Here is a 24,995-nt window from a genome sequence, read left to right as displayed (position 1 = left end):
TGTTGGTGGTCTCAATCTGGCAGTGCATGAGACCATGGACATGAGACATGTTAGCAAGGGAATAGGGTGGGGAATTGGAATGGGTTGCCACTGGGAGAGCTATGCTATTGTGGTAGACTAAGCCAAAATGCTCAACAAAATGATCTCCCAGCCTGTGTCCAGTTTCTTTGAAGTAGAGGAGACCACAACATGACCATCAGATGCAGTAGATGACCCATGCAGATTCATAAGTGAAATGTTGGAAGGAGTGTTTGGGGTCCTGAATGGTGGTGAGGGAGGATGTGTGGGTGTAAGTGTAGCACTTCCTGTGGTCACTGGGGTAGGTACCAAGAGGCAATTGGGGAGGGGAGGAGTGGACAAGGGAGTCACAGAAGGATCGATCTCAGTGGAAGGCAGAGAGGGGAAGATGTGGGATCATTTAGAAGGTGGCAGAAATGGCAAAAGATGATATGTTGGATGCAGAGGCTGGTGGCTTAGAAGGTGAGGACAAAGGGAATCATGTCCTTGCACATGGGGGCACAGGGGGCCAGAGCAGATGTGTGAGTCATGGAGGATATGAGGGTGAGGGCTGAGTTGATGTTAGAGGAGGTGAAGCCATGTTGTTTGAAGAAGGAGGATATCTTGGATGATCTGGCATGGCAGACCTTGATCTGGGAGCAGATGTGACAAAGATGTAGGAATTGTGAGAAAGGATGGTATCCTTACAGGGGTCAGGGTGTGAAGAGGTGTAGTCGAGATAACCGTGGGACATGGTGGATGTGTAGAACACACCTGTCGAGTGTTTACACCCGAGTTGGGGACAGGGAGATCCAGAAAGGGGAGAGTGTTGCTGGAGATGGACGAAGAGATTGGGGTGGAAGTTGGCAGCAAAACGTATAGTCAACGAGCTCATCATAGGTGCATGAGGCAGGACCAAAGTAGTCAGTGCAGTCGAGGAAGAGTTGTGGTTCCTTGCTTGTGTAGGCTTGGAGCATGGATTGCCGCACTTAACCAACAAAATGGAGGCATAGCTGACACCCATGCGATACCCATGGCTACCCCTTTGATTTGGAGAAAGTGGGATTAGTCAAAGGACAAATTGAGGGTACAGAGCTATTCCTCCCCCGTCAATCTCACCTTTTCTCTCCTGTCCTATCCATGTCCAATTATCACCTTTTGTCTATTGGTCTGTGTTCCTCCTCTTGTCCTTTTTTTTTACCCCATCTCTGAATTCAGATGCCTATCTGTTTTTTACTCATACCTTGAATAAACGTTGGTTATATATCTTTGCGTCAAATGCCTGCTGTGAGACCTGCTGAATTGCTCCAGCATTTTTGTGTTTTTACCACAATCTCGGTGTCTGCAGACTTTGGTGGTTCACTCAAAAACTAAGTTTTCTTCAAAGAATGGGGAGATTTGGGAAATGGGTCAAAATTGCAGAACGATCTCCATTGCATGAGGTTGTCAACTCCATATGGATCCACAGAGAGCAAGAAATCCTTGCAAACCCTAAGATCATAAGACATAGGAGCAGAAATAGGCTATACAACCCATCAATTCTGCCCTGCCATTTAATTATGAGCTGATCCATTTTACCTTTCAGCCCCACTGCCCGGCCTTCTCCACATAAGCTTTGATGCCCTGGCTAATCCACAACATATCAATCTCTGTTTTAAATACACCCAATGACCAGGCTCCCACAACTGCCTGTAACCACAAATTCCACAGATTTACCACTCTCTGTCTGAAGAAATTCCAACGCTTCTCTGTTCAAAACAGACGCCCTTCAATCCTGAAGTTGTGCCGTCTTGTCTTAGTCTCTCCCACCATGGGCAACAACTTTTTTTTCTGCAATTAATCTGTCCATGCCTTTCACCATTCAAGTTGTTTCAATGAGATCCCCCTCATTCTAAATTGCAATGAATACAGGCCAAGAGCTGTCAAACACTCCTCGTATGATAACCCTTTCATCCCTGGAATCATCTTAGTGAACCACCTTTGAACCCTCTCCAATGTCAACATATCTTTTCTTGAGTGAGGGACCCAAAGCTGTTCACAGTGGTCCAAGTGTGGTCTCACAAGTGCCTTATAAAGCCTCACTTTTCTAAAGACCATAAGATACACCGTCGCAGCCCTCTATCAGAATTAATAAAAACGATTAATTAAACTTGATAAAATTGAGGAAATGGGAACAAAGGTGAAATGGGAATATATGAACTTAAATTATGATTCATAGACATGTGAATAGTATTTTAAAAAACCATGATCAAGTTGATTTGTATGGCTTGTTCCCTGTTTCTGTGGGTAAAAAAAAAATGACCCTTGTTAAAATTCTGGCTCATTTTGATATTTTTCCATGTCCAAATCGGTAGTTTTCTCCAACTTTTACAATGGCAAGCAATAGTTTTGTGATATCAGCTATTCAATATAATGCTACTTTTTAAATCCTTATCGACAAGTGTTATTTGAACTCCATTTGATTTCTTCGCTAATAGATCTTTCCATGTTGATGCTGCTTCACACAGAAAGAGCTATCGAAATGCAAATGTAGATGTTAAACTACTCTAATGTTCTGTTTTTATGCACTGCACTGCATTTTTTCCATTCAGTTAGATCAAGTTATTGAGTGTGTCACTAAAATATGAAATGTTGCAATAAATTGTTGTGAATATTGGAAAATGAAAATAGGAGTCACAACATGGAATGAGGTTATTCGCCCATTGAGTCCATTCACCCAATGCATTCAAGCTTGTCTCATTTGTCTCTCCCTATTGCCCTACAAATTCTTTCTCTTGAGTTATTTACCAGTTTCCCTTTAAATATTAGTCAGATATCTGTGATTTTTTTTCTTTGGCACTGTTTTTCTCTCTCCATTTGGATGGACGGACCTTTCTGCAGATATTCCTTTTATCCTATCCATTCATAACTTTAAATCATCTTCCAATTTCCGATGAAGGTCTGTCTCAAAATGCAAATACATGTTTCTCTTTCCGTGATGCGCCTTGACCTAGTGAGTCTTTCCAGCATTTTTGCCTTGAAGTTATTTTTTTGTTGACTTGATGTTGCAATATGAACTGCTTATCTCATCTGGGGATGTAATTGGGTCTGTGTAACATTTTTCTTTTTTTGGATGTTATTTCTTCAATTCCAAGAAGGCAAGACTAAGCAATGTTTTATGAGAAACAAAAACTGCAAATGGTGGAATATTGAACAAGAAAACTCAACGGGTCAGACAGTGTCCAGTGATAGAGATGGATAGTTCAATGATTCGGGCCTGGAGCCCTTCCTCCAGTAGCTCATTGTTGCTGTGTGAGATCAGACCAAACTGTTCCCAAAATTGTGGTTAAAAGATAAAATAAATATATGGCAACGTGGCCAATGCTAGAAGATGATCAAACATTGTTTAATTAATGAGCTTTCAAGATCTAGTTTTTCAAACCTCTTCAATTCACAGTTAATTGTCTAACTTTGGATTTAAAATATTTGACTGAGTAATGCTGTTTCAAAGAATCTTCTCCCTCTTCATTTCACTCAGGCAGCAATAATTCTTCTTTCTCCTCCCCCCCCCCCCCCCCCCCCCCTTCTCAAGATGTTTGAAGAATTAAGTTAAAAAGCTAAGGAAATGATCTTTTTTTTGGTACCCTTTTTGGAAGTTCTTTTATTTGCATACTTATGAAATTCCACCCCTCTCCCAATTAAGATCCGATAGGTTGTTTATTCTTAGGATGCTGATGAACATTTCCTTCATGATGAGTTCAAAAAGTAGTGCTTTTCTGAGACATTAAAAATATACAGACTAGCTCAAAGAAAATACAATTTTTTTAAGATTCAGTAGAATACTGCCCCTTTAAGCAGTCTGTCCCTTCTCTATGAATTTGCTCTTCATTGACCTCGGCAAATTTCAGTAAGACACCAGGAGGAAGGGGATTTTTGTGTCAATATACAGACATCACTAAAAACTAGAACGCAGATACAAATCTTGAAATGATTGCCTTAATATCACGGAAGCAGAGATACAGAAGAGAAGTAACATTTTGATTTTTCCATGTCAAATCTGAATGCTGGATCTCATGAAAATTATATTGGTTGTGGGAGGCATTCATAGCAGATTTATATATTTTAAAAAATTTAGACAGGCAGCACGGTAACAGGCCATTTCGGTCCATGAGCCCGTGTCACCTAATGACACCCAATTAACCTACGTTTTGAATGGTGGGAGAAAACCGGAGCCCTTGGGGAAAACCCACACTGACTGCACTGGATTTGAACCCCAGTCCCGAGCACTGATGCTGTAGCAGTATTGCACTAACCGCCACGCCAACTGTGCCTAAGATATGATTGTTTAAAGAGCTGAAATGAGGATGAGAACTAAGCTAAAGATAGAGAAGGCAACTCGCCACCAATTAAAAGGCAATTAGGAATCGGCAATAATGACTGGCCTTTGCAGCGATGCTCAAAAATTAATTAATTTTAAAAATGGGGAATACAATAGAATAAATATAGTGGAACTATTTCTCTAGAGAAAAATACAAGGAATCTGTAACAGTGTTAGAGCAAAACCATGAAGGATTGGGATTTAGAAACATGCTAAACATAAAGGTTCTGGAAACCTGAAACTGTAACACGTATGTAGAATTGTGGTTAAAATTAATTTAAAAAAAAGTGTGTTAAAATTCTGTAAAGAAGGATCGGTATTATCTTGGGAAAAATCTCTTATTAATCTTTAATTAATAAGTTAAAACTGCATTATTTTCTGAATTAATGAAGAGAATACCTGGCCCCTTTTGTACCTGTGATTTGTTACGCTCTTCCCCTAAAAGTTGATGAGCTCATCCCATATAGCACAACAGTCTGCAGAATTGGAGCATATCCTGTTCTTTCAAATGCTCCAATGTCAATGATAGTTATTGGTGAAAGAAAAACTCTCGATAATTTCTGATCCTTGGCTCCTGACTTCACTGTTTATCCCACCTACACATTCTCCCACAGTATCACGAGGAAGCATTAAGATTAGAACAAGGTTCATGACCCAGCGCTTAAATCTTGGCCATCAATTACATCAGAATTAGAATGATCTATATGCATAGCGTGGAGGTTTTTGTCTTCCATTATGTTGCTGTATGTTTTCCACTTGGAACTGCAGTACTGCATTGGATGTTCTGAAGTATCCAATGGAGCTCTGTCAGAAAGTTTCCACATCATAGAAGATAAATTAACTTACATATGAATGTCATGCATAAAGGTCTCAGTTGGCGGTGTGTCTTCGTGCTATCATTAAATACGACTTCCCTGGACGTTGGACAGCAGTGGTGGACAAAATTGGCTTTTTCCTGCAATCTCCAAATAATGCAAGCTGGCTCGGCAGCCTGATGTGTCTGTACCAGTTGGTCAGGACCTATGAGTGAGTATTCACAAGGTGTGCACTTTTGTTGGTATCCGGACTGAATGGCTTTAAAAGTGATTTGTTTTTAAAAGGGTGGACTTGCGTGAATTAAGAAGCATGAGAGTTACTGTGTTAGGACCTTGATGCAAGATTACATTTAAAAGTAGCAAAGTTGATGTCTAATGTAGATAACAAAGCCATTTCTTTTGTATGTAGTAGAGTGCGCTTATTTTGAATTTCAGCTTTTAAAATCAAACTGCAATGTGCAACAATAAATCCAAACTTTGAAATGCCATATTTAATGTATTACATAATTTTTATTATCTTTCTTTTTCTTTGGCTTGGCTTCGCGGACGAAGATTTATGGAGGGGGTAAAAAGTCCACGTCATCTTTAATAAATGTTTAAGACCCATGTGGAACAGAATTTTGCAACATTTTTCCTGAAACAAATCAGAGCCACAGATGGATTAGTGGTGTCGCTGATAAAGAATTAAAATTGAAGGAAGTAATGTTCTTACATATGAAGAGAGGGAAAAGCAGGCTGTGCAACAAATTCAAAGAGTCAGTCATGAGGGGATTCAAGATAAATTCAAGGTTAAATTGTGAACTGGGTTTTAGGGGAGGAGTTGGTTATTTTTATGTCTTTAAAATATGAAAGATCCAAAAATCTTCAGTGTGATGCGTATCTTCAACACTTGGATATTTGGTGGGTGCTGGATGTTTAGAATCATAGAGATTCTGTACTTGCTGTGGAAGAATGAGCCACCCTTTTTTTCCAGCTTTTGGATTATGCATTTTTACTTTGATTGACAACTTTTTTAAATAAGAAAGCGTTTATCTTTTTACCACCCTTTCAAGCATTGTGTTCCAGACTCCCATCTCCATTGACTGGGTGATGAAAACTTCATCACATTCCGCCACTAATTCTTCCTCATGAAATGAAACAGATCATATCTGCTGTATCTATGGTTCTTACAATTTCATGTCATTCAATTTACCATCTTTTTTTAGAAATACGCCATGGTATCAGGCCCTTCTGGCCCATGAGCCTGTTCTGCGCAAATACATTAATGAACCTACAACCCTTGGACATTTTTGTTTGAACAGTGGATGGAAACTGGAGCACTCTGAGGAAACCCATGAACATAAAGGGGAAATTGTACAGACACCTTCCAGACAACGCCGCATTCAAATCTGGATCGCTGGCGCTGTAATAGTGTTGCGCTAACTGCTATGCTAACTGTACTGCCCTATCTGTAGCCTCTTTTGATAAGATTTTAAAAAATCTCATTATATCCATTTTTGCCTCGCAGCTTAAAATTTTCTTTCAAAGCAAAATCCTCATCAGTCACTTCTGAGGTGACCCGCCCACAATGACTGCCAGTGGCACTCAAATCCATAGTGATCAAGTGTTTTAAGAGACTGGAGTTGAAGCATATCAGCTGTCTGAGTGGGGACATGGATCCGACACTAGTTGCCTACCGCAGCAATAGGTCTACGGCAGATGCCAGCTCACTGACTCTACAGAAAGCCCTGGACAGCAAAGACACATACATCAGGATGTTTCTTATCGACTTTGGTTCGGGATTCCACACCATCATCCCCTCAAAACTGCTGGGCAAAGTCCCAAGACACATACTTCAATACCCCACTGTTTAATTGGATCCTGGATTTCCTCACCTCCAGACCCTAATCAGTGAAGATTGCTAAGAACATCTCCTCCACAGTCTATCAGTTCTGAAATACCACAAAGCTGAGTACGTAGCCCTTTGCTCTACTCGCTGTACACCTGTGACTCGGGCTCGGTACAATAACCTCACCTGTAAATTTGCTGATGATACCACTGTAGATAGAAGGTTGTATAAAAAAGGGGTAATGAATCAGCTTACAGGAGAGATATTGAAAACTTGGCTGAGTGGTGCACTAACAACAATCTCCCACTCAGTGTTACCAAAACCAAGGAGCTGATTGTGGACTTTAGGAAGAGAGAATCAGAGATGTTTTGATCTAGTGATTATTGAGGAGTCAGAGGTGGAGAGGGTGAGCAAATTTAAATTCCTGGGAGTCACTATTTCAGAGGTCCTTCCTGGATCCAACACACCAATGCCATCGTGAAGAAAGCGCATCGGCTCCTCTTCTTCCTCAGAATTTGCGGAGATTTGGTGTGACATCAAGAACCTCAGCAGGCTTCTACAGATGTATGGTTGGAAGTGTGTTGTCTAGTTGCATTACTGCTTGGTATGGGGCAGCAATACCTCTGATTGGAAATCCCTGCAAAAAATAGTTGACATAGCCCACAGGCAAAACTCTCCCACCTTTGAGAAAATCTACATGGAACACTGCTGACAGAGAGAAGCAGCAAACATCAAGGATCAAGGATCCAGCACATGTCCTCAGGAAAGGGGTACATGTGCCACAAGACTCTTACTCCAGGTTCAGGAACAGTTGCTACTCCTCGACCATCAGACTCCTCAACAACAAACTCAATCAGAGACTCATTTAAGGTCTCTGACTTTGCACATTATTTATTGCTGAATATTTTATTGCACAGTTGGTTCTTTACATTTTGTTCTTTACCTTTCTCTTTTGTGTACGTATCTTTCCTTGAGTACAGTTTTTTTTGCATTACCGATAAGCAGAAATTCTGTCTGGCCCACAGGAAAAAACCTCAGGGTTGTATGTGATGTCATGTATGTACTCTGACAATAAATCTGAACTTTCTTGTGTACCCTTCCAGCTCAGTGTATTCTTTATGTTTGGTTTGCAAGAACTGAAGCAAACCTCCTAATTTTCTCTCTAATCAGTTCCTAATACATTTCCAGCTTAAGGTTCTGTGCCTCAGTTAATTCGATTTCCTACTTCTCTGCCAACTTAATTAATCAATGGATTAAATCTACTTTATTTGAATCATACAGCTCAAAATTAGCTTTTCTGGTCCACCATGTTGATGCTGTCCCTGATGCATGTCCACATGAGCCTGTGTTTGGCGCATACTGCTTTGCTGTGCGAGTATTGTAAGCTTATCTGCCTCTACCACTTCCTCTGGAAGCTTGCAGAGCTGAGACTTTATCTAAGCCCTTTGGTTAGTTTCAGAAAATCACATTTGTTTTTTATTCTCTCTGCAGCTTACATTGATTTATGGGCTGAACAACTCATTTTTCATTTTCATCCAGCTGTTTGTGCATTTGTTAATAAATCATGAACTCCAATATACTTTTTCAGGTTCAAGAAGGCAGAAGAGCGAGATCCCCTGATAGCAGCAATGCAAGTGTTTTTACCACGAATTCAGCAGAGAATTATTCAGCTTTTGCCTGATTCCGCCCATTTTTCAGTGTTGATGCAGAAGCAGATCCTAAAAATCTTCTATGCACTTGTTCAGGTATGAACACCATCTCAGACAGTACAAGCAGCAAGTTCTATCGCGACAGTCTGCAAACTGAGTTTATCGCTAAGTAAAATGCTAACATGATTAAAAGTAACCATAAGTTGCCATTTTTTGTTGAAATCCCAAATGATCTATGTTCTTTGGGAAGTAAAATAGTTTAGACCCGTGGTTTTCAAACTTTTTCTTTCCACCCACATACTACCTTAAGCAATCCTATGCCATGGGTGCTCTGTGATTAGTAAGGGGATGACCAGTGGTTTTCAAACTTTTTCTTTCCATCCACATACCACCTTAAGCAATCCTATGCCATGAGTGCTCTGTGATTAGTAAGGGGATGACCAGTGGTTTTCAAACTTTTTCTTTCCACCCACATACCACCTTAAGCAATCCTATAGCTTGAGTGCTCTGTGATTAGTAAGGGGATGACCAGTGGTTTTCAAACTTGTGGTTTTCACAGAGCACCTATGGCATAGGGATTACTTAAGGTGGTATGTGAATGGAAAGAAAAAGTTTGAAAACCACTGGTCTTGACCAAGATACCAAATCTGTTTGCTCTTACTACATTTTGACATTATCTGGTAACTTCCTCAGTTGCATTAAATTACTTAAAATCAGCATATGAAAACATTTTCAGTTTGTTGGGATAATAGACAAATAAAGAAAAAATAAATTGGATTTCAAATGAGTTGACATTTAATGGATGGGCATTGAATTTTTACATTTCCAATAATTCCCTCCTCTGCAAATTATTTTTAAAAAATGTAACCTTTTTAGTCCTGAAGTTTTTAAAAAAATGAGAGCATAAATATTCTGATGTGGTTTTTATGTGTGATTTCCTTTCCAGCTGCTGCATCAATATTTTTCTTAAAGATTTCAAATAATCTATATTCATTGCCTTGATCGTTGGTTACAGCCAGATCCCCCGAGCTATTCATTTTATTCTTTGTTGGACTTTGTGTACAAATAGGCTATCATGTTTTCTGCAACACAACGGTGATAATACTTCAAAAGCACATGTCTAAAGCTCTTTTTGATATCTTGACACCATGATGAACAATTGTGTTACAAGTTTTTCTTTTAAGGGCTCTGACCCAAGTTGGCACAGTTGGTGTTGCAGTTAGTGAAATGCCTTTAGAGTGCCAGCGATTGGGACCGGGGTTTGAGTACCATGCTGTCTGGAAGGACTTTGTACATTCTCCTGGTGTTTGTGTGGTTTTTCCCTGAGGGCTCCAGATTCTTCCCAGTGATCAAAATGTTCTATGGGTGTAGGTAATTGGGTGTAAATTGGGCTGAAATGACTTGATACCACGCTGTATGTCTTAAAAAAAATCGTGCCTGCCTCATTCTATTGTCCTTTGTTGCTTGGACATCATGAGCTGATAGATTGTGAAAACAGAAGTGCTAAATTTATTTATCCGTATAACTATTCTATTCAATCTTATTATGAAGCTTTATGAAATAGAACTTAATCTGTGGGAGGTGGGGTAGCGTTGGGCATTAAGCTACCACTTCACCGCTTCAGTAACCAAGTTACATGCAGAAGGGCATGTTTTCCCAGCCACTTCATGGTTTTTTTCCCCTAGGTGCCTCAGTTTACTCCCATATTATTTGACTACTGGAAATTACCCCAGTTAGGGTGGTGGAAGGAGAAGTTAATGGGTGTGTGAGAGCAATTGGGCTACAGGGAGCAAAGTGAAATGGAACAATGGGATTGCCAGAATGGTCACTTCTGTTGAATGGCCTCTGTGTCATAATATTAAAGTTTTAATTTTAAGTAAAGACCAGTTATTTCTTGATTTCCTGAGAAAGGGGCACCACTGTGCCAAAGCATATTTTATTGACATTATAACTTCCTTTCCTGTGCATGTCTAATACACAAAACCAAAAAAATATTTTTTGTTGAACTGTTCATTTTGGCACAAATCAGTGAAGAAGCAATGGGTTTTCAGAAATAATTTTCAATGGTGTGAACAGAATTTTACTTCCATCCCAGCATCTCTACTTTTTTTTTGTCCACAGAAGGAATTTGAAAAGTAGTTGCCTTAAACTTTCAGTTGTAAAGTTGGATGTTTGAACAGATAGAAATGAGTGAAACTGTTAATTACACAGAGCTATACAGAATCAATCATGCCACTTCTATATTGTTAGCTTGTTTCTTGTAAAGCATTGTTGGTTTCATATAATTACTCTTTTCCCAATTCTTTCTTGTCTTTCCCTCAAACACCAATCTAGTCTGTGATGAAAAGATGGCATCTTCTGTGTCAATCACTGATTCCTGTTCTTTTTGTCAAATTTCTTGCAAATTATCTCCTGACTCTTCCTGTAGCTTGTAAAACAATTTTTCTAAGAATGTTTTTCATTCCTATTGTTAAGTTGTATCATCCATCACATCATTCATTTTAGCTTTAAGTTGTGAAAAAATGGACATAGTACTTGAATCAATAACATTTTGGGTGTGGGTTAGTGAATCTCATTAAATAAGAACTAAATTAATGGAAAAGACTTCTTTGCAACTGGTAATTTCTTGCATTTCTCTTTTCTTTGGAGATCTTTTCTCCTAGGTTATCTCTCTTGCTTCTCCTTTTTAGTATGCGCTACCACTGCAACTGGTAAATAAGCAAACCATGACTCAATGGATGGAGATATTTAGGACAATCATTGATCGAGATGTACCTCCTGTAAGTGTTCTTTTTAAACAATTTTACTTTGTGCATTTAAACTGTTTACATTTCATTGCATAGATTGTGGGGAAAAAGGTCATTTTTTTTTTTAAGCCTTCTATACCTGCAGTTACCTTTTAGTATATGTTGCTCCCTTCATGTTTGCTGTGTGCACCTTTCATTTGTCCATCTTTTTGGTTCTGGACATAATTTGGATACGAAGAATATTAACAGCCTTTTTATTTTGGTTGGTTAATTTTCTGTGACAAATATAGGAGATCAGTAGTTGTAAAAATCTCAGGCATTTTAACTATAAAAGATCTTCCTGTACCGTGAGATTAGCTGGGATGTCTCTGAACTTGGGCCTTAGATGTGATTGTCAAAAAAGGATACACTATTTATTTATCACAGATTAATATTGACCCTTTTGGTGCATGGTGTCCAAAGTTTCAAATTAAATTTGAAAAAAAAGTTTATGCTGGCAAAGAAACTTGTTCTTAAATTGTAAATTCATGGATCTCATCAGTGTAAGTACAGTATTCTGTGATTCAGTTTTCAAAATTTAACTCAGCAATTTTTAATGCTTTAGATCTAAAGAAGTATGAAATTTGGTATGTGCTCCCTAATTTTACCTTTTCTTTCTCTTGGTCCTTTTCTCCCCATCTACGTTTTGTTCTTTACCCTGACTCATGCATTCTTTCTCAGGTTCTTCACTTTCTGTCTTTTCTTCTTTCTCTTTCTTTTACAGTCATTTTGCTCTTTTATTTTGACCCCTCATGTTCAATGTGCACTTTTCTTATATAGTCTTTCCTTGTGTAATGTTCTGCTTCTCTTGGTTTCATTATTCTTTCTTTCACATTATCCTATACTCATATTTTGTCTTCCTGTACTGTTCTTCTGACAGTTTGTTCTTTTTCTTGTCTTTCTCAACCGTTTCATCACATGGCTACAAAACACTTTAAATTTGCAAAATCCTGTGAGTTAGCTTTCACCAATCTATTGAGGTACTTTCCATTTCTCAGGTGTGCCAGATGGCTTGGTGCTCCTCATGTTTTATTCATATATTTGATTAGTTAGGTGCCTCCAGTTTTAGTTCAGTTCAGGTTAATGATCATATCGCAGATCGACTATCATGCTCTGACCCGATAGAAGTGGAATGCTTTGAAAGCAGTGTCTGTAAAGAGTTTTTAACATTCTGCATGGGTTTTACCCAGGTTCTCTCGTTTCCTCTTGCCCTTCAAAAACAAAATGTACTGGGGTGTTGGTCAATCGGGTGTAATTACTTGGTATGGGCCGCAAGGGCCTAAAAAAATGTTAAATTTAAATTAAAAGAAAACTCCATGCATTTATATGAGACTAAATTGGTAAACTGATGCTATATATTGCCAGTAGCTTTAATAATTGTTGCAATGGGTATTGCTATTCAAACAATGATTATTGGGATGCACAAATTATTTTTTCATAATTGAATGCATTCTTCTTCCAAAAATAACATTGAATTTGACCCCTTTTTTAGAATTACAAGAATTTATTCCTTTAAGAATACCCACAGCACCTTTCATTTAAAACTGTACTCCCCTTTTTGATTATACTAGTGTATGGGCTGAATTCCCATTGAGTTTGGAAACTTCTTTTAGAACAAACATCTTATGCACTTTTAAGATGCACTGCTTTGAATAACACCCATAATTAGTATCATTTTGTCTCTGATTCCTTTAAAGTTAAGTGACTAGACTAGGAGTTGGAAAAACTGTCTTGATATCTGAGGAATTTAAATTAATTCATAAATAAATCTGGAATTTAATTTAAAAAAACTGTACTTGTTGATCCTGGAAGGAAATCCACCATTTTTGCCCAGGACAAAGTGCTTGCATTTTATCTGCCCTCCAACCTGAGCCTGCTATGGTACCAAATAGTTAATAACCAAGTAAGCAAAATTGTAAAGCACGAGGTAACTTGATCTGACAATCATTGTCATAAAATGAAATTCAATACTTTTCATTTTGTCAAGGTTATAATGGAAGTAAGATATGGTAAGTTGCCAAGCACAGGTGAATAACATGGGGAGGAGACAGCACAAATTTGTAAATTGTAAATGACAGTCATAAACATGATTTTTTTTCCCTCTTATGATGTGATAACTATTGGACACAGAAACATCTATTTGTGTTTATTTCCAAAAAAAACATCCCACATAAGAGATTGCTAAATACCTCATGGAGATGAGGATAGATAGTTTTGATAACCTGGCAGGATTTCATTAGGGTGGCTTAGAAGAATGCTATGAGTGGTGCTTCATTTAGAAATACTTCACAGGAAACTGTGTTGGGATCACAACTTTTCACTGCTTTATATATTAATTTAGATAATTTGGGGAAGGCGTATTGGATCTGTAGAAAATTTTGGTTATGTTGCATATGAAGTATTGTGTGCATTTCTGGAGAAGTTGCACAAACTTGTGTTATTATCAGAAGCTGAGGTGTGACCTTTTAAACATGAGAGGCATTGATACCATAGATAGTCTTTTTTTCACCAGGGCTTAGGTTTTTGGTAGGAATGGGGAAATTTTGAAGGAAATTTGCGAGGTAAAGTTTTTCTTGTGTGAAGACCCTGGCTTGGGCTGCCAGGAAGGTGTTAACATGGTTAAATAGCCATGTTTAGGAGGTAGTTCGGCATGTATGGATGAATATATACTATTTGTAGTCTGGTGGGATTAGTTTAATTTGGCACCATGGTCAGGACAGGTATTGTGGGTCGAAGGTCTGTTGTGTTGATTAATGTATAGCAATGGTACATATAATGGTATGATGCCAGTATGCAGAGAAACAGAGAGATCTTAGTTTACATGTTCATAGATCCCTGAAGATCACAGGATGGGTAGATAAAATGGTTAAAACCACATTTGAGAATCTGAAAATGACTTAATGTCCAATTTTAGACAAGTGCTATAAATTAGTATATTTCTGATTAGATAGTAGGCCACATTTGCAAGTTTACCTATGACACAGGGTGGGAAATGCTTTTGACAGATGTATAAAATAACAGATATTAATAGATAAAATAAATGGGCAAAACTGTAGCAAAGTAATTTCAGTGTCGATAATGGTGAGGCAATTAACTCAGAACATTTAACAGAGTCCTTAGAAACATTTTGTGAAAGAAAGAGGCATTGAAGAACCAAACACATTTGCTCATAATCATAAGGTAATTGATGAAGATTATTTGGTGGGGGGAAAAAAAATCAAGAACAGAAAACTCCAAAAAAAATCAGGATTTTATATGCTTTTCATTGGGAAGACTAGAAGTCCTGATACAGCAATGCAAATTCCTGGTTGGTATTTGGGAAGATCTTTCACTGTCTGAAGATCCAGCTACCCTTTTGAAGAACATAGTTTTTTTTACATGGTCCTGGACAGTCATCTATGAGGAGATCTGGACCTGAAACATTTCCACATTAGATTGCAGAGCATCTCCAACCAGATATTGGCATCTCAACCCATGGAAAATATTTCATATCCAGTGAAACCATATGTCTTGGCTCATCAGCTGTAAAATGTCATTAAAATTGAAAATTTTTGAGTGTTTGGCATTCACAAACATTCCAGAATATCCAAGAAATGTTGTATTAAAAAAGGCTGTGAAATAAATTATTGACACATTTGCTCAACAAACAGTTCAATATGTTTGAAGCATCAGATCTAAACCAAGTAGAAGTTTACAAGAATCTCGGTGACATACCGAACTGCCTCAAACATCTCACAAAGTATAACCATTGGCCAGCCTTCTTTGTGATTGTATCATATTGAAGGCTCCAGGACAGATCTTTGGAGATGTTGACACCCAGGAATTTGAAGTTCTTGATCCTCTCCGCTACTGAGCCTTCAATGAGGACTGCGACATGTTCCTCTGACTTTCTCCTGAAGTCCACAATCATCTCCTTGGTTTTGCTGATGTTGAGTGCAAGGTTGTTGTCTTTACACCATTCAATGAGCTGATCTACCTCCCTCCTGTCCGCTTCCTTACTGCTGTTTGTGATTCTGCCGACAACTGTGGTGTAATTGGCAAACTTGTAGATGGCATTGGAATTGTGCCTGGCCACACAGTCATGGATGTATAACGAGGAGAGCAATGGGCTAAGCACGCATCCAATGTGGATGATCAGTGAGGAGGGGATGCTGTTTCCAATTCATACTGACTTTGGTCTTTCAAGGAGAAAGTCAAGGATCCATTTGCAGAGGTGTACAGAGCCTAGAATTTGTAGCTTCTTGACCAGCCTGAGAGTCATGAAGAGCAGCCGTATGTATGAATGACTGTTTTCGAGATGTTCCAGAGCTGAGTGGAGAGCCAGTGATATTGCATCTTCTGTGGAGCGATTGTGACGATAGGCGAATTGCAGCGGATCCAGATCTTTACTTAGATACATGTGAATTCTGCCCATGACCAGCCTCTCAAAGCATTTCATCACAGTAGAAGTTAGTGCTACTGGGCAGTAGTTGTTGAGGTATCGGGATGATTGATGCCGTTTTGAAGCTGGTGGGAACCTCTGACTGCTACAATGAGATGTTGAAAATGACCGTGAACACTCTGGCTGGTTGGTTGGTGCAGATTTTCAGTACCCTGCAAGGTACGCCTTCAGGGCTTGACGCCTTGTGAGGGTTTAGTCTCTTGAATGATGTTCTGGCGTCGCCCTCAGAGACAGATATCACAGGGTCTTCAGCTTTTTCAGTGATTCTGGTAGGCATTGTTTGGTTCTTCTTCTCAAAGTAGGCATAGAAGAACAAAATCAACTTGTGGACATTTGTAAAGACAGTACATTCATTATCCAGTTACAGCATGTATTAGAACAGTTATCAGGTCTTGAGCAATTAATTTAAGGCACGCACATAAAAATGATGATTTAAGTTTGGAACTTTTTCTCAAAATTGTCAAGTTTTAATTTTAAATAAAAAATGAATAGTTTCTGTTCACAAAATGTTTTTGTGGAATTGGGTCACAGATCTATCAAAATGGTAGATTTTGACAGCCCACCATGCTAGCATATGTTTCGCCAGAGATTTACACAAACTATGATGTTGAGCATGTGAATTGTTCAAATTGTGTCTGCTCTTGCACCAAACAGTACTGTTAGAGACAGGTTCTAAATTTGGATTGTGCTTGCAAAGTGTTTTGAGTTTTACATTTCTGCATTACTTTGGGAACATCTGGGCAAAGCTACGTCATTCCTTTGCTTGAAATCTTCGATCTTTCGACTCTGTTTAACCATCTTCATTCCATTTATTGAGATAAAATATTAATAGAAGAATCACATGTATTGCATAACATTAAAGTTTTTCCATCCAATTACTGTTTTCCCGAAGAACTACAGAATGACTCTTGTGACAATTGCATTATAATCCCATAAATGAAGTGATGGTGTAATATTTAATGTCATTCAGACCTTAAAAAGCTGAGAAGTGTCTTCATTTGAAATAGTACATTAATCTATGAGATTGAAAATTGAGTGCTGTGAGATTTTGCAGTGCCTTTTGTTGTGTTCTGGTTCAGTAACAATGTTATTGGGGCAAAAGGTTATCGCAGTACAGTGGAAGGAATTAAACAGGTAACATTTTACATTGGTTCCTCAAATTTACAGGAAACCTTACAAGTGGATGAAGATGACCGACCTGAACTGGTATGGTGGAAGTGTAAGAAATGGGCTTTGCACTTGGTTACAAGACTTTTCGAAAGGTATTGTGTAGATCACATAGATTTGAATGCTGTTGTTCAGTCATGAGCAACAGAAGGTCATAACATGATTAACTTTGTGCCCTGACATAATAGTCTGCTCCATGAAAGATTTTTTTTTCAAGCCCTTGCAGCCCAGGAATTTCTTTTTGTTATTTTGAACTTATCCTGATCATGTTTCTGCAATGGCTTAGCTTTAGGAGCTGAAAACATCAGTAATTTTGTTTCTTCTAAATATATGACAAATTAAAACTTCCTTTGATTCCAATGCAGCCCAGTCCCTAGCCATCATTTCCCATTCCTTCCATTACACCATCCTCTAGAATTAGATGAGCAAACACAATTTATAAAATTAAGAAAGTAGCTCACTGAAATTTCTCCTCACCAAGGAAAACAAAGAACTCCAAGAGGTTACTTAAATCTTTGTGAGAAATTTTCTCCTGTGTGGCAGTTGTGAATCACGGGTAGTATGGTGTACTGTAATTGGATAACCTTTACAAATGCAAACCTTGTACAATTTAAATATAGATTCAAGCTCAAAGTCAGGCAAGTTTTCATTGCTCAATTTAACATTGTTGCCATGCCAGCTTGTACCCAATCCCTTTTAAGCAGCAATTTATCAAACACTTTTTGAAATTTCAGGGACAAATATTGACTGGATATCTTGTTTCTGCCTGCGTTCTAATCCCATTGAATAATTTGATCAAGTTGACAAAATGGGACCTTCTATTTCAAAACCCTACTAAAATCTCATATTAATATCACCATGCGATTCAAGAACAATGCAAATGACCAACTAGCCCATCACTGAAATAAAACTTGCGCCTGTAATGAAAAAGCAAAAAAACTGCAAATGCTGAGTATGTGAAATAAAAATAGAAAATTCTGGAAATATTTAGCAGATTAGGATCACCCTGTCAAGAGACAAAAAGCGTTGATTGAGAACCTTTAGCAAGTTCAAAAACAAAGGGAATGTCTGTGATCGAAAAGAGACCAAGGGGGGACTGAGTTTAAAGGATGAAGCTATGAAAATCATAAGATTTCTCTCAAGGACTTTCATTTATCTCTTTTATAGAGTTAAATTTCATTGATGCTGTTTCTCTTCAAAATTTGCTTTCATGCACAAAGTATGGGGGACTTTAATCTTCGCATATTCAGGGAGAATTCAATTGGCAAAATTAGTTTGGAAGATTTGTTAATTCAAAACATTTAAGATTTTTAAAAATGATATATTGTTACAAATAGAAACTAGAAAGCAATGTTTAAGAACTTTCCCAATGTAATGAGGCAAGATTGATCACTAATCTAGTACACAAATCTGTGAGGAAGTATGATCACAAAATTATACCCTTTTGTGTATAAACCAGAAAATCTGCAGATGCTGGAGTCCAGTGCTGTATGCAAAAGTGCTGGAGAAACTCAACAGGTTGCACAGCCTGACCCTGTCTCAAGAGTGCCAAAAATCACCCAGATATCTGAATAAGAAGTGGGGGTAGATATGGGAAAAGTGGGGAGGAACATAGACTAATGGGTCAGAGGTAATGAGTGGAATTGGGTGAGTGGGTTTGTATCCAGTTTTAAAGATTCACCCAACACATGGACATCAGGCTAATTAAATAGGTATCAAGAGTGCATTGAGAAAATAGATCGGAAAATTAGCTTCACGGGTTCACCAGCAGGCAAAAATGACAAAGTTTGACTGAAATATTTCAAAATTCCCTTCAGATCTAAATTCCTTTGTGAGCTAAAATATAAATGAACAAATGCCTGAAACATTAAAGAACTATTTTGTATGTCTCCAATGCAGAAAGCACAATAAATGTGCTAGTCATAAGAGAAAAACCAAAGATGAAAGAAAAGTAATAGAAAACTTGTCATCTGTTTGGGCTGATACCTATTGGCAAAAAACTGGAATTCATCATTGATGTTGTAGGAATTGGGAACCTGTAAAAATAATAGTTTAATAGAATGGGTATATTTTTTTGAAAAGATGAAATTCTGTTTGAAATACCTTCCATTTTTTTTAAGGCTAGACCTGCAGAGTAGTGGGGGAGGGGAAAGATAAATGGGAACCCAGTGAATGTAGTAGAAAATGGTTGCATTAAATCAGGACTTAAGGAGTTGAAAGAAGCACATTCAGTGGAATAGAGCATTGGTTAAAAAGCAAAAAGTTTGGTCTGCCATTGCGAGATGCAGAAAGAAAAAGCAGTGAGAAGAAGGCAAGTGGAATGTTGGCCTTTATTGCAGAGGTTGGAGAACAAAATTAAATCTTGCATAGGTTTAGAGTTTTGGTGAGATCGCATTGAGAGCTGTGTGCAATTTTGGTCTCTGTATCTAAGGAAGAATAGACCTGCTCTGGAATAAATGCAGATTGATAATTGGGATGAAAGGATTGTCTTGTAATAAATTATTGAGTAGCATTATGACACTCTGAGAATCTGAAGATCAAGGAGTAGTCTGAATATTTCACACAAAAGGAGCGAATAGTTTGAAATTAATTACTTACTGAAATTAAATTTTATATTTACATTTTTAAATTTAAATTTAGACATACAGGATGGCCCTTTCAGTCCACGAGCTCGCGCCGCCCAATTACACCCAATCGACTTGCACCCCTGGTATGTTTTGAACAGTGGGAGGAAATTGAAGCCTCCAAGGAAAACCCACGCAGACACAAGGAGAATGTACAAACTTTTTACAGATAGTGCTGGATTTGAACCCCGGTCGCTGACTCTGCAACAGCATTGTGCTAACTGCTAGGCTAACCATGCCGCTCGATGTATTGTATTGGACTTTTCCTAAATATGTTTCCCTGGGCAAACTGGAAATGCTGAACAATAATTGTTGATCAATACTGGTGTTGATTTACAGTAATTCAAAGGGATTATGTGAAAATAATGGAGAGATTGCCACAAGGGTTGACTTGTTCTGATATCCTGGAAGTAATTCTATAACAAATTATAACAAGCCTTATTGCGTTGAAATATAAAACCCCTATTGACATTTATTTCTTGTATGAATGCAACAAATAGGTTTTTTATTTTGTGTGTGCTTATTTAAATTCAGGTTTTTTTTAATATATAATTTGGTTATTGCATTCTTAATATTGCTTTCTTTGCAGGTATGGAAGCCCTGGAAATGTTACAAAAGAGTACATAGAGTTTTCGCAATTCTTTTTTAAAACGTATGTTGTGGGCATTCAGCAGGTAAGAGCACAGTCTGGGCGTGGAAGTGGATTTTTGAGTTGTTTATTTGCAGAATTAATACATTCTCCAGTTCTGCATTATTGAGCCATTATCTGAATTAAAGAAAATAATGTTTGCCTTTGTATCATCCTTTGGCCCCCAAATGCTTCACACATCATATCATTTCTGAATTCTAGTGGCTGTTATGTGGGAAAGTGCAGCTGGACTATTGTATCAGCATCCTCCCAATAAGAGCTACGTGGTAAATGATTTTTTAATCTGTTTAGCCGTTTTAGTTGTGAAAGGAATTGTTGACCTTGTCACAATGAGAAATCCTTGCTCTTCAATTATAGTAGCAAATAGTATATTTTACTTTAAATGGAACAAATGTATAGGCCATTGGTTTTTAATGTTTTGTTTAAAAATGCACACTTGTCCATTGTGTAACACTCCCTCAGCTGAGTGTCACTTTACATGAGTATTAGTCTCCTATTTGGAGCTCTCCTTCACATTCTTCAGACCTAGACTTAAGTGCTGTCAATTTAACAAAATTTTCACTTTGTTACATTTCTATCCATAAGTTCACTGTTAAAATGAAGTGGCAGAGTCAAGGAAAAGAGGCTCGTTAAGTAAATAAATGCTGTTTAATCATAGTAAAGAATTTTTGTAATTTCTGGATTAGACAAGTAACTGATTATTTGTCTGTTTTGCGAAGTAGAAATAAATACACTTGAGTGAATAATATGTCTTCTGTGATTCATTGGGTATGGCCTGAGTCATGGGATTGATGGGACAAATCGAGAGATTTTTTCCTTTATCTCTAAGGCTTATATCTTGGGTGTTGGTCTCAAGATAGGGTATTGCCTATCTCTGACTGGAAGAAGAAGAAATTCCTTTAAAGTTTGTTGAATCTTCTTTGGATCATATATATATATATATATATATATATGAACAGCGCACATAACAATCACAAACATACTTAAAAGATGGTATAAAATATATTTGTATAAACTGGAATAAATTGCTCAGTTTCATTTATAAGAGAGCCAAGACGAGGTGGTCACATGATGGAGAATTGGTTGTTTAGGAAAAACCAGCCCTCCACAGAGAAAGTTTAAAAAAAGGCAGAAAAACAAAGCTGAGAAGTAAAACATAAAAAAGTTGCAAAATAACCAGTATAAGAAGAACCTGAAGATGGCTCCAAAGAAAGAAAATCTACAATGACAAGTAAAGAAGAGGTGAAGAAATCACTGGGGAGAAAAAAGACGAAGGTCTTACTGGAGTCCGTGAGCAGGGAGCTCTCCCGAAAAGGATGGCCCGAGCTGCGAAGCCAGTAAGCAGAAAGCTCGGGGGCAATGTCCAACAGGGTGGTATGGAACACAGGCTTGTGAAGCCAGAAAAAGAAATGCCAGCATTGCCCATGCACGTTACGCATACTAAAGAAGACGCTGACAGCCGGATGTTGACTCTATAATGGGAGAGGCCATGGGGAAGGCAACAATAGAAGCAAGATCAATATGGAGCCAAGTCATGGAACAAGAGAAAGAAGAGCAAGACGAAGATTAAGAAATACAAGAAAAAGTACAAGATAAAAAACAAAGAAAGATGGTGGATGAGGAATATTTTGATAGTCAAATAAAGATCTTAATGGAAACAATAATGGCTGAGTTAAGAACCGTTTATATAAAAAAAAACTGCAAGAGACAGATATAAAAATTCAAAGAATGAAGAAGGCTATGGCAGAAATGAGAAAGGGAAGTGAAGAAGTGTAAGACAGAGTGATAGGTGTGGAAATGGAGGTAAATGAATTAAGAGAAGAATTGGAAGATAGAAATAAGAAGATTAAGAAGACACATGACTTATTGGCCTAGAAAATTGACATTTTACAGAATTTTAGCAGATGTAATAATATAAAAATAGTGGGTCTGAAAGAAGGGGCAGATATAGAAGGATTTATAAAAAGATGGAACCCACAGATCTTGGGAGTAGAAGAACTCCAAGAAGAAATAGAAATTGAAAGAGCCCACAGAGCATTGGTGCCAAAGCCCGCAACCACAGCAGAAACCACGTTCTATACTAATAAAACTACTGGGATACACAACAAGAGAGAAAATATTGGAACTGCCTATTAGAAGAGTGAAAGAAAGCAAGGAACCATTGGAGTACAATGGAATTTTTTTTTACCCAAATATAAGCTTTGAACTTTTAAAGAAGCGAAACAAGTTTAACTTAATAAAAACTGTACTATGGAGAAAAGGTTACAACTTTGTATTACGGCATCCAACAGTGTTGAAGATATTCATCGCCGGTGAGAAAAATAGACTGTTTTCAGATCCAGAAGAAACTCGCCATTTTGCAGATTAATTGCCAAATAAACAGCAAGAAGAGGAGTAAAGAAAATAATAAAAGGACTGTTAAAATAATGTATATAAATATGTTTGAATGTTAGTAGCTTGATTATAGACTTTTAAGGAAAAAGAAGAAAAAATGTTTTGTTATATTTTTAAGAATATAGTGATTTCTCGGGGAGGGCTGGAGACGGGTGAGGATCTGTCCACTGCGAAATCTGTTGACATTTGCAGTATACACCACAACCCACGAAGAAAAGGGAGTTGTGGTTGTCTTGCGAGGTAGCAAGGACAACTCATTAAAGGGGAATTTAATGTTGTTTTCTTTAATATTATTCTTTAATCTTTTTATATTTTTTGTTATTTTCCTACTAATTGTTCTTACTCTTTAGTATACACGATAACACAATCTAAAGAGTGATTTTAGAAGAAGGGAAATGGGGGGGTTGAAGAAGTGGGATAGAGGTGAAAATGGATGGGTAAAATGAATACATTGAACTATATGACTTAATATTAATGGAATTCACAATAAAATTAAGAGAAAAAAGTTACTAGCACTACTTAAAAAGGACAAAATAGACATATCATTCATACAAGAAACACGCTTAACTGAGTTAGAACATCTCAAACTGAAGAGACTGGGTAGGTCACGTAGTTGCATCATCGTACAATTCAAAAGCCAGGGGAGTAGCTATATTAGTTAATAAGAATTTGCCAATTAAGATAAAGGAAGTAATAACAGACCCAGCAGGTAGATATGTAATGATGATGTGCCAGATCTATTCAGAATCTTGGAACTTTTTGAACATTTATGCACCAAATAAAGATGACCAGGAATTTATGCAGGACATTTTTTAAAGATAGCAGGCACACAGGGACATATCTTACTATGAAGAGACTTTAATTTTAACCTTGACCCATATCAATAGATAAAACCAGGAAGAAAACTGCAAAAAATAAAGCAGCTCAATTTACATTAAATTCAATGCATGATATGAAGATAATTGATATATGGAGAAAACAATATCCAAAACAAGAGATTATTCAGATTATTTAAACAGACATAAAAACCTATTCTAGGATTGATTTGTTCTTGTTGTCAGCGCAGATTCAAGGGAGAATTCGAAAGATCGAATGTAAGGCAAAACATTTATCAGACTCCTTTGTTATTGACAAATGCTTTAGAGGATATTCCGCCGAAAACATATAGATGGAGGCTAAACCCCATATTGTTAAAAAGGCAAGACTTTCGGGAATACATAGAACAACAAATTAAAATATATTTTGAGACAAATGCAAATTCTGTAACAGACAAATTTATATTATTGGATGCAATGAAGGCCTTTATTAGGGGACAAAGAATTAGTTATATGACCAAGATTAAAAAAGAATATGATCGGGAAATAGAGCACTTGGAAAAAAGAGATAGTAACTATAGAAAAAGATTTAATGAGAAGGGAAGATATAGAGAACAAGAGAGAATTGACAGAGAAAAAATTAAATATGATACATTGCAAGCATACCAAGTGGAGAAAAATATGAAAACAAAGCAAAGATATTATGAATGAGGAGAGAAAACCCACAAAATTTTGGCTTAGGAACTAAAAACAGAACAAGCAACAAGGACTATTACAGCAACAAGGAAGGGAGGATAAACAGATCATGAGATCCCATTAGATAACCCATTAGAGATTAATGGAAATTTTTAAAAAATTTTATAAGCAATTGTATCAAACCAAAAACCCAGGGAAGAATGACAAAATAGATGAATTTTACTTCAATTACAATTGGAAGATCAAAATAAATTACTAAAGCCCCTGACAATTACAGAAATACATAATTCATTAATGACATTACCAAATAATAAAGTGCCAGGCAAAGATGGATTTCCCACTGAATTTTATAAGGTGTTCAATCATCTATTAATTCTGGCCCTCTTAGAAGTAATGAAACAGGTGGAAGAGACCCAGAATTTTCCTGACTCATGTAAAATGGCAATAATGACAGTAATTCCAAAAACAGGAAAAGACCCATTGTCACTGGCTTCATATAAACCAATATCTCTACCTAATATAGACTATAAATTAATTGCAAAATTACTAGTGAATAGATTAACAGATTGTTTATCGAAGTTAGTGACGCTAGATCAGACAGGATTTGTTAAAAATAGAAGAGCAGCAGATAATGTCTGTAAATTTATTAATTTTGATCCATTCAGCACAAATAAAACACCAACTCTGGAAATAGCTCTTGATGCAGAGAAAGCCTTTGTTTGGGTTGAATGGAGTTGTCTTTTTAAAATACTACAGAAATTCAAATTACTGGAAAAA

General features: G+C 37.3%; 1 protein-coding gene across 8 annotated transcripts in view; it reads left to right on the top strand.

The window, feature by feature from the left end:
* ipo8 (importin 8) overlaps nucleotides 1–24,995 on the top strand; it is a 161,215-nt gene that overhangs the window by 42,983 nt on the left and 93,237 nt on the right. For 6 of the 8 annotated variants that reach the window (XR_011346521.1, XR_011346522.1, XR_011346524.1 and 3 more), the window contains 5 exons: nucleotides 5,222–5,380; nucleotides 8,586–8,742; nucleotides 11,337–11,426; nucleotides 17,041–17,135; nucleotides 20,254–20,338. Coding sequence is in view for 4 of the 8 variants with exons in the window: in XM_069903131.1 (XP_069759232.1) it covers nucleotides 5,222–5,380; nucleotides 8,586–8,742; nucleotides 11,337–11,426; nucleotides 17,041–17,135; nucleotides 20,254–20,338 (586 nt within the window). In the remaining 4 variants the exon portion in view is untranslated. Of the gene's footprint in view, nucleotides 1–5,221; nucleotides 5,396–8,585; nucleotides 8,743–11,336; nucleotides 11,427–17,040; nucleotides 17,136–20,253; nucleotides 20,339–24,995 lie in introns of those variants that run through there. The other 2 variants (XM_069903135.1, XM_069903133.1) reach the window with 2 other exon arrangements.

This window comes from Narcine bancroftii, chromosome 11, assembly GCF_036971445.1.
Source record: "Narcine bancroftii isolate sNarBan1 chromosome 11, sNarBan1.hap1, whole genome shotgun sequence".
In the NCBI taxonomy this organism is placed as follows: Eukaryota; Metazoa; Chordata; class Chondrichthyes; order Torpediniformes; family Narcinidae; genus Narcine; species Narcine bancroftii.
The sequence above is the reverse complement of the archived record's forward strand: the minus strand, read 5'-3'. Positions and strand labels throughout refer to the sequence as shown.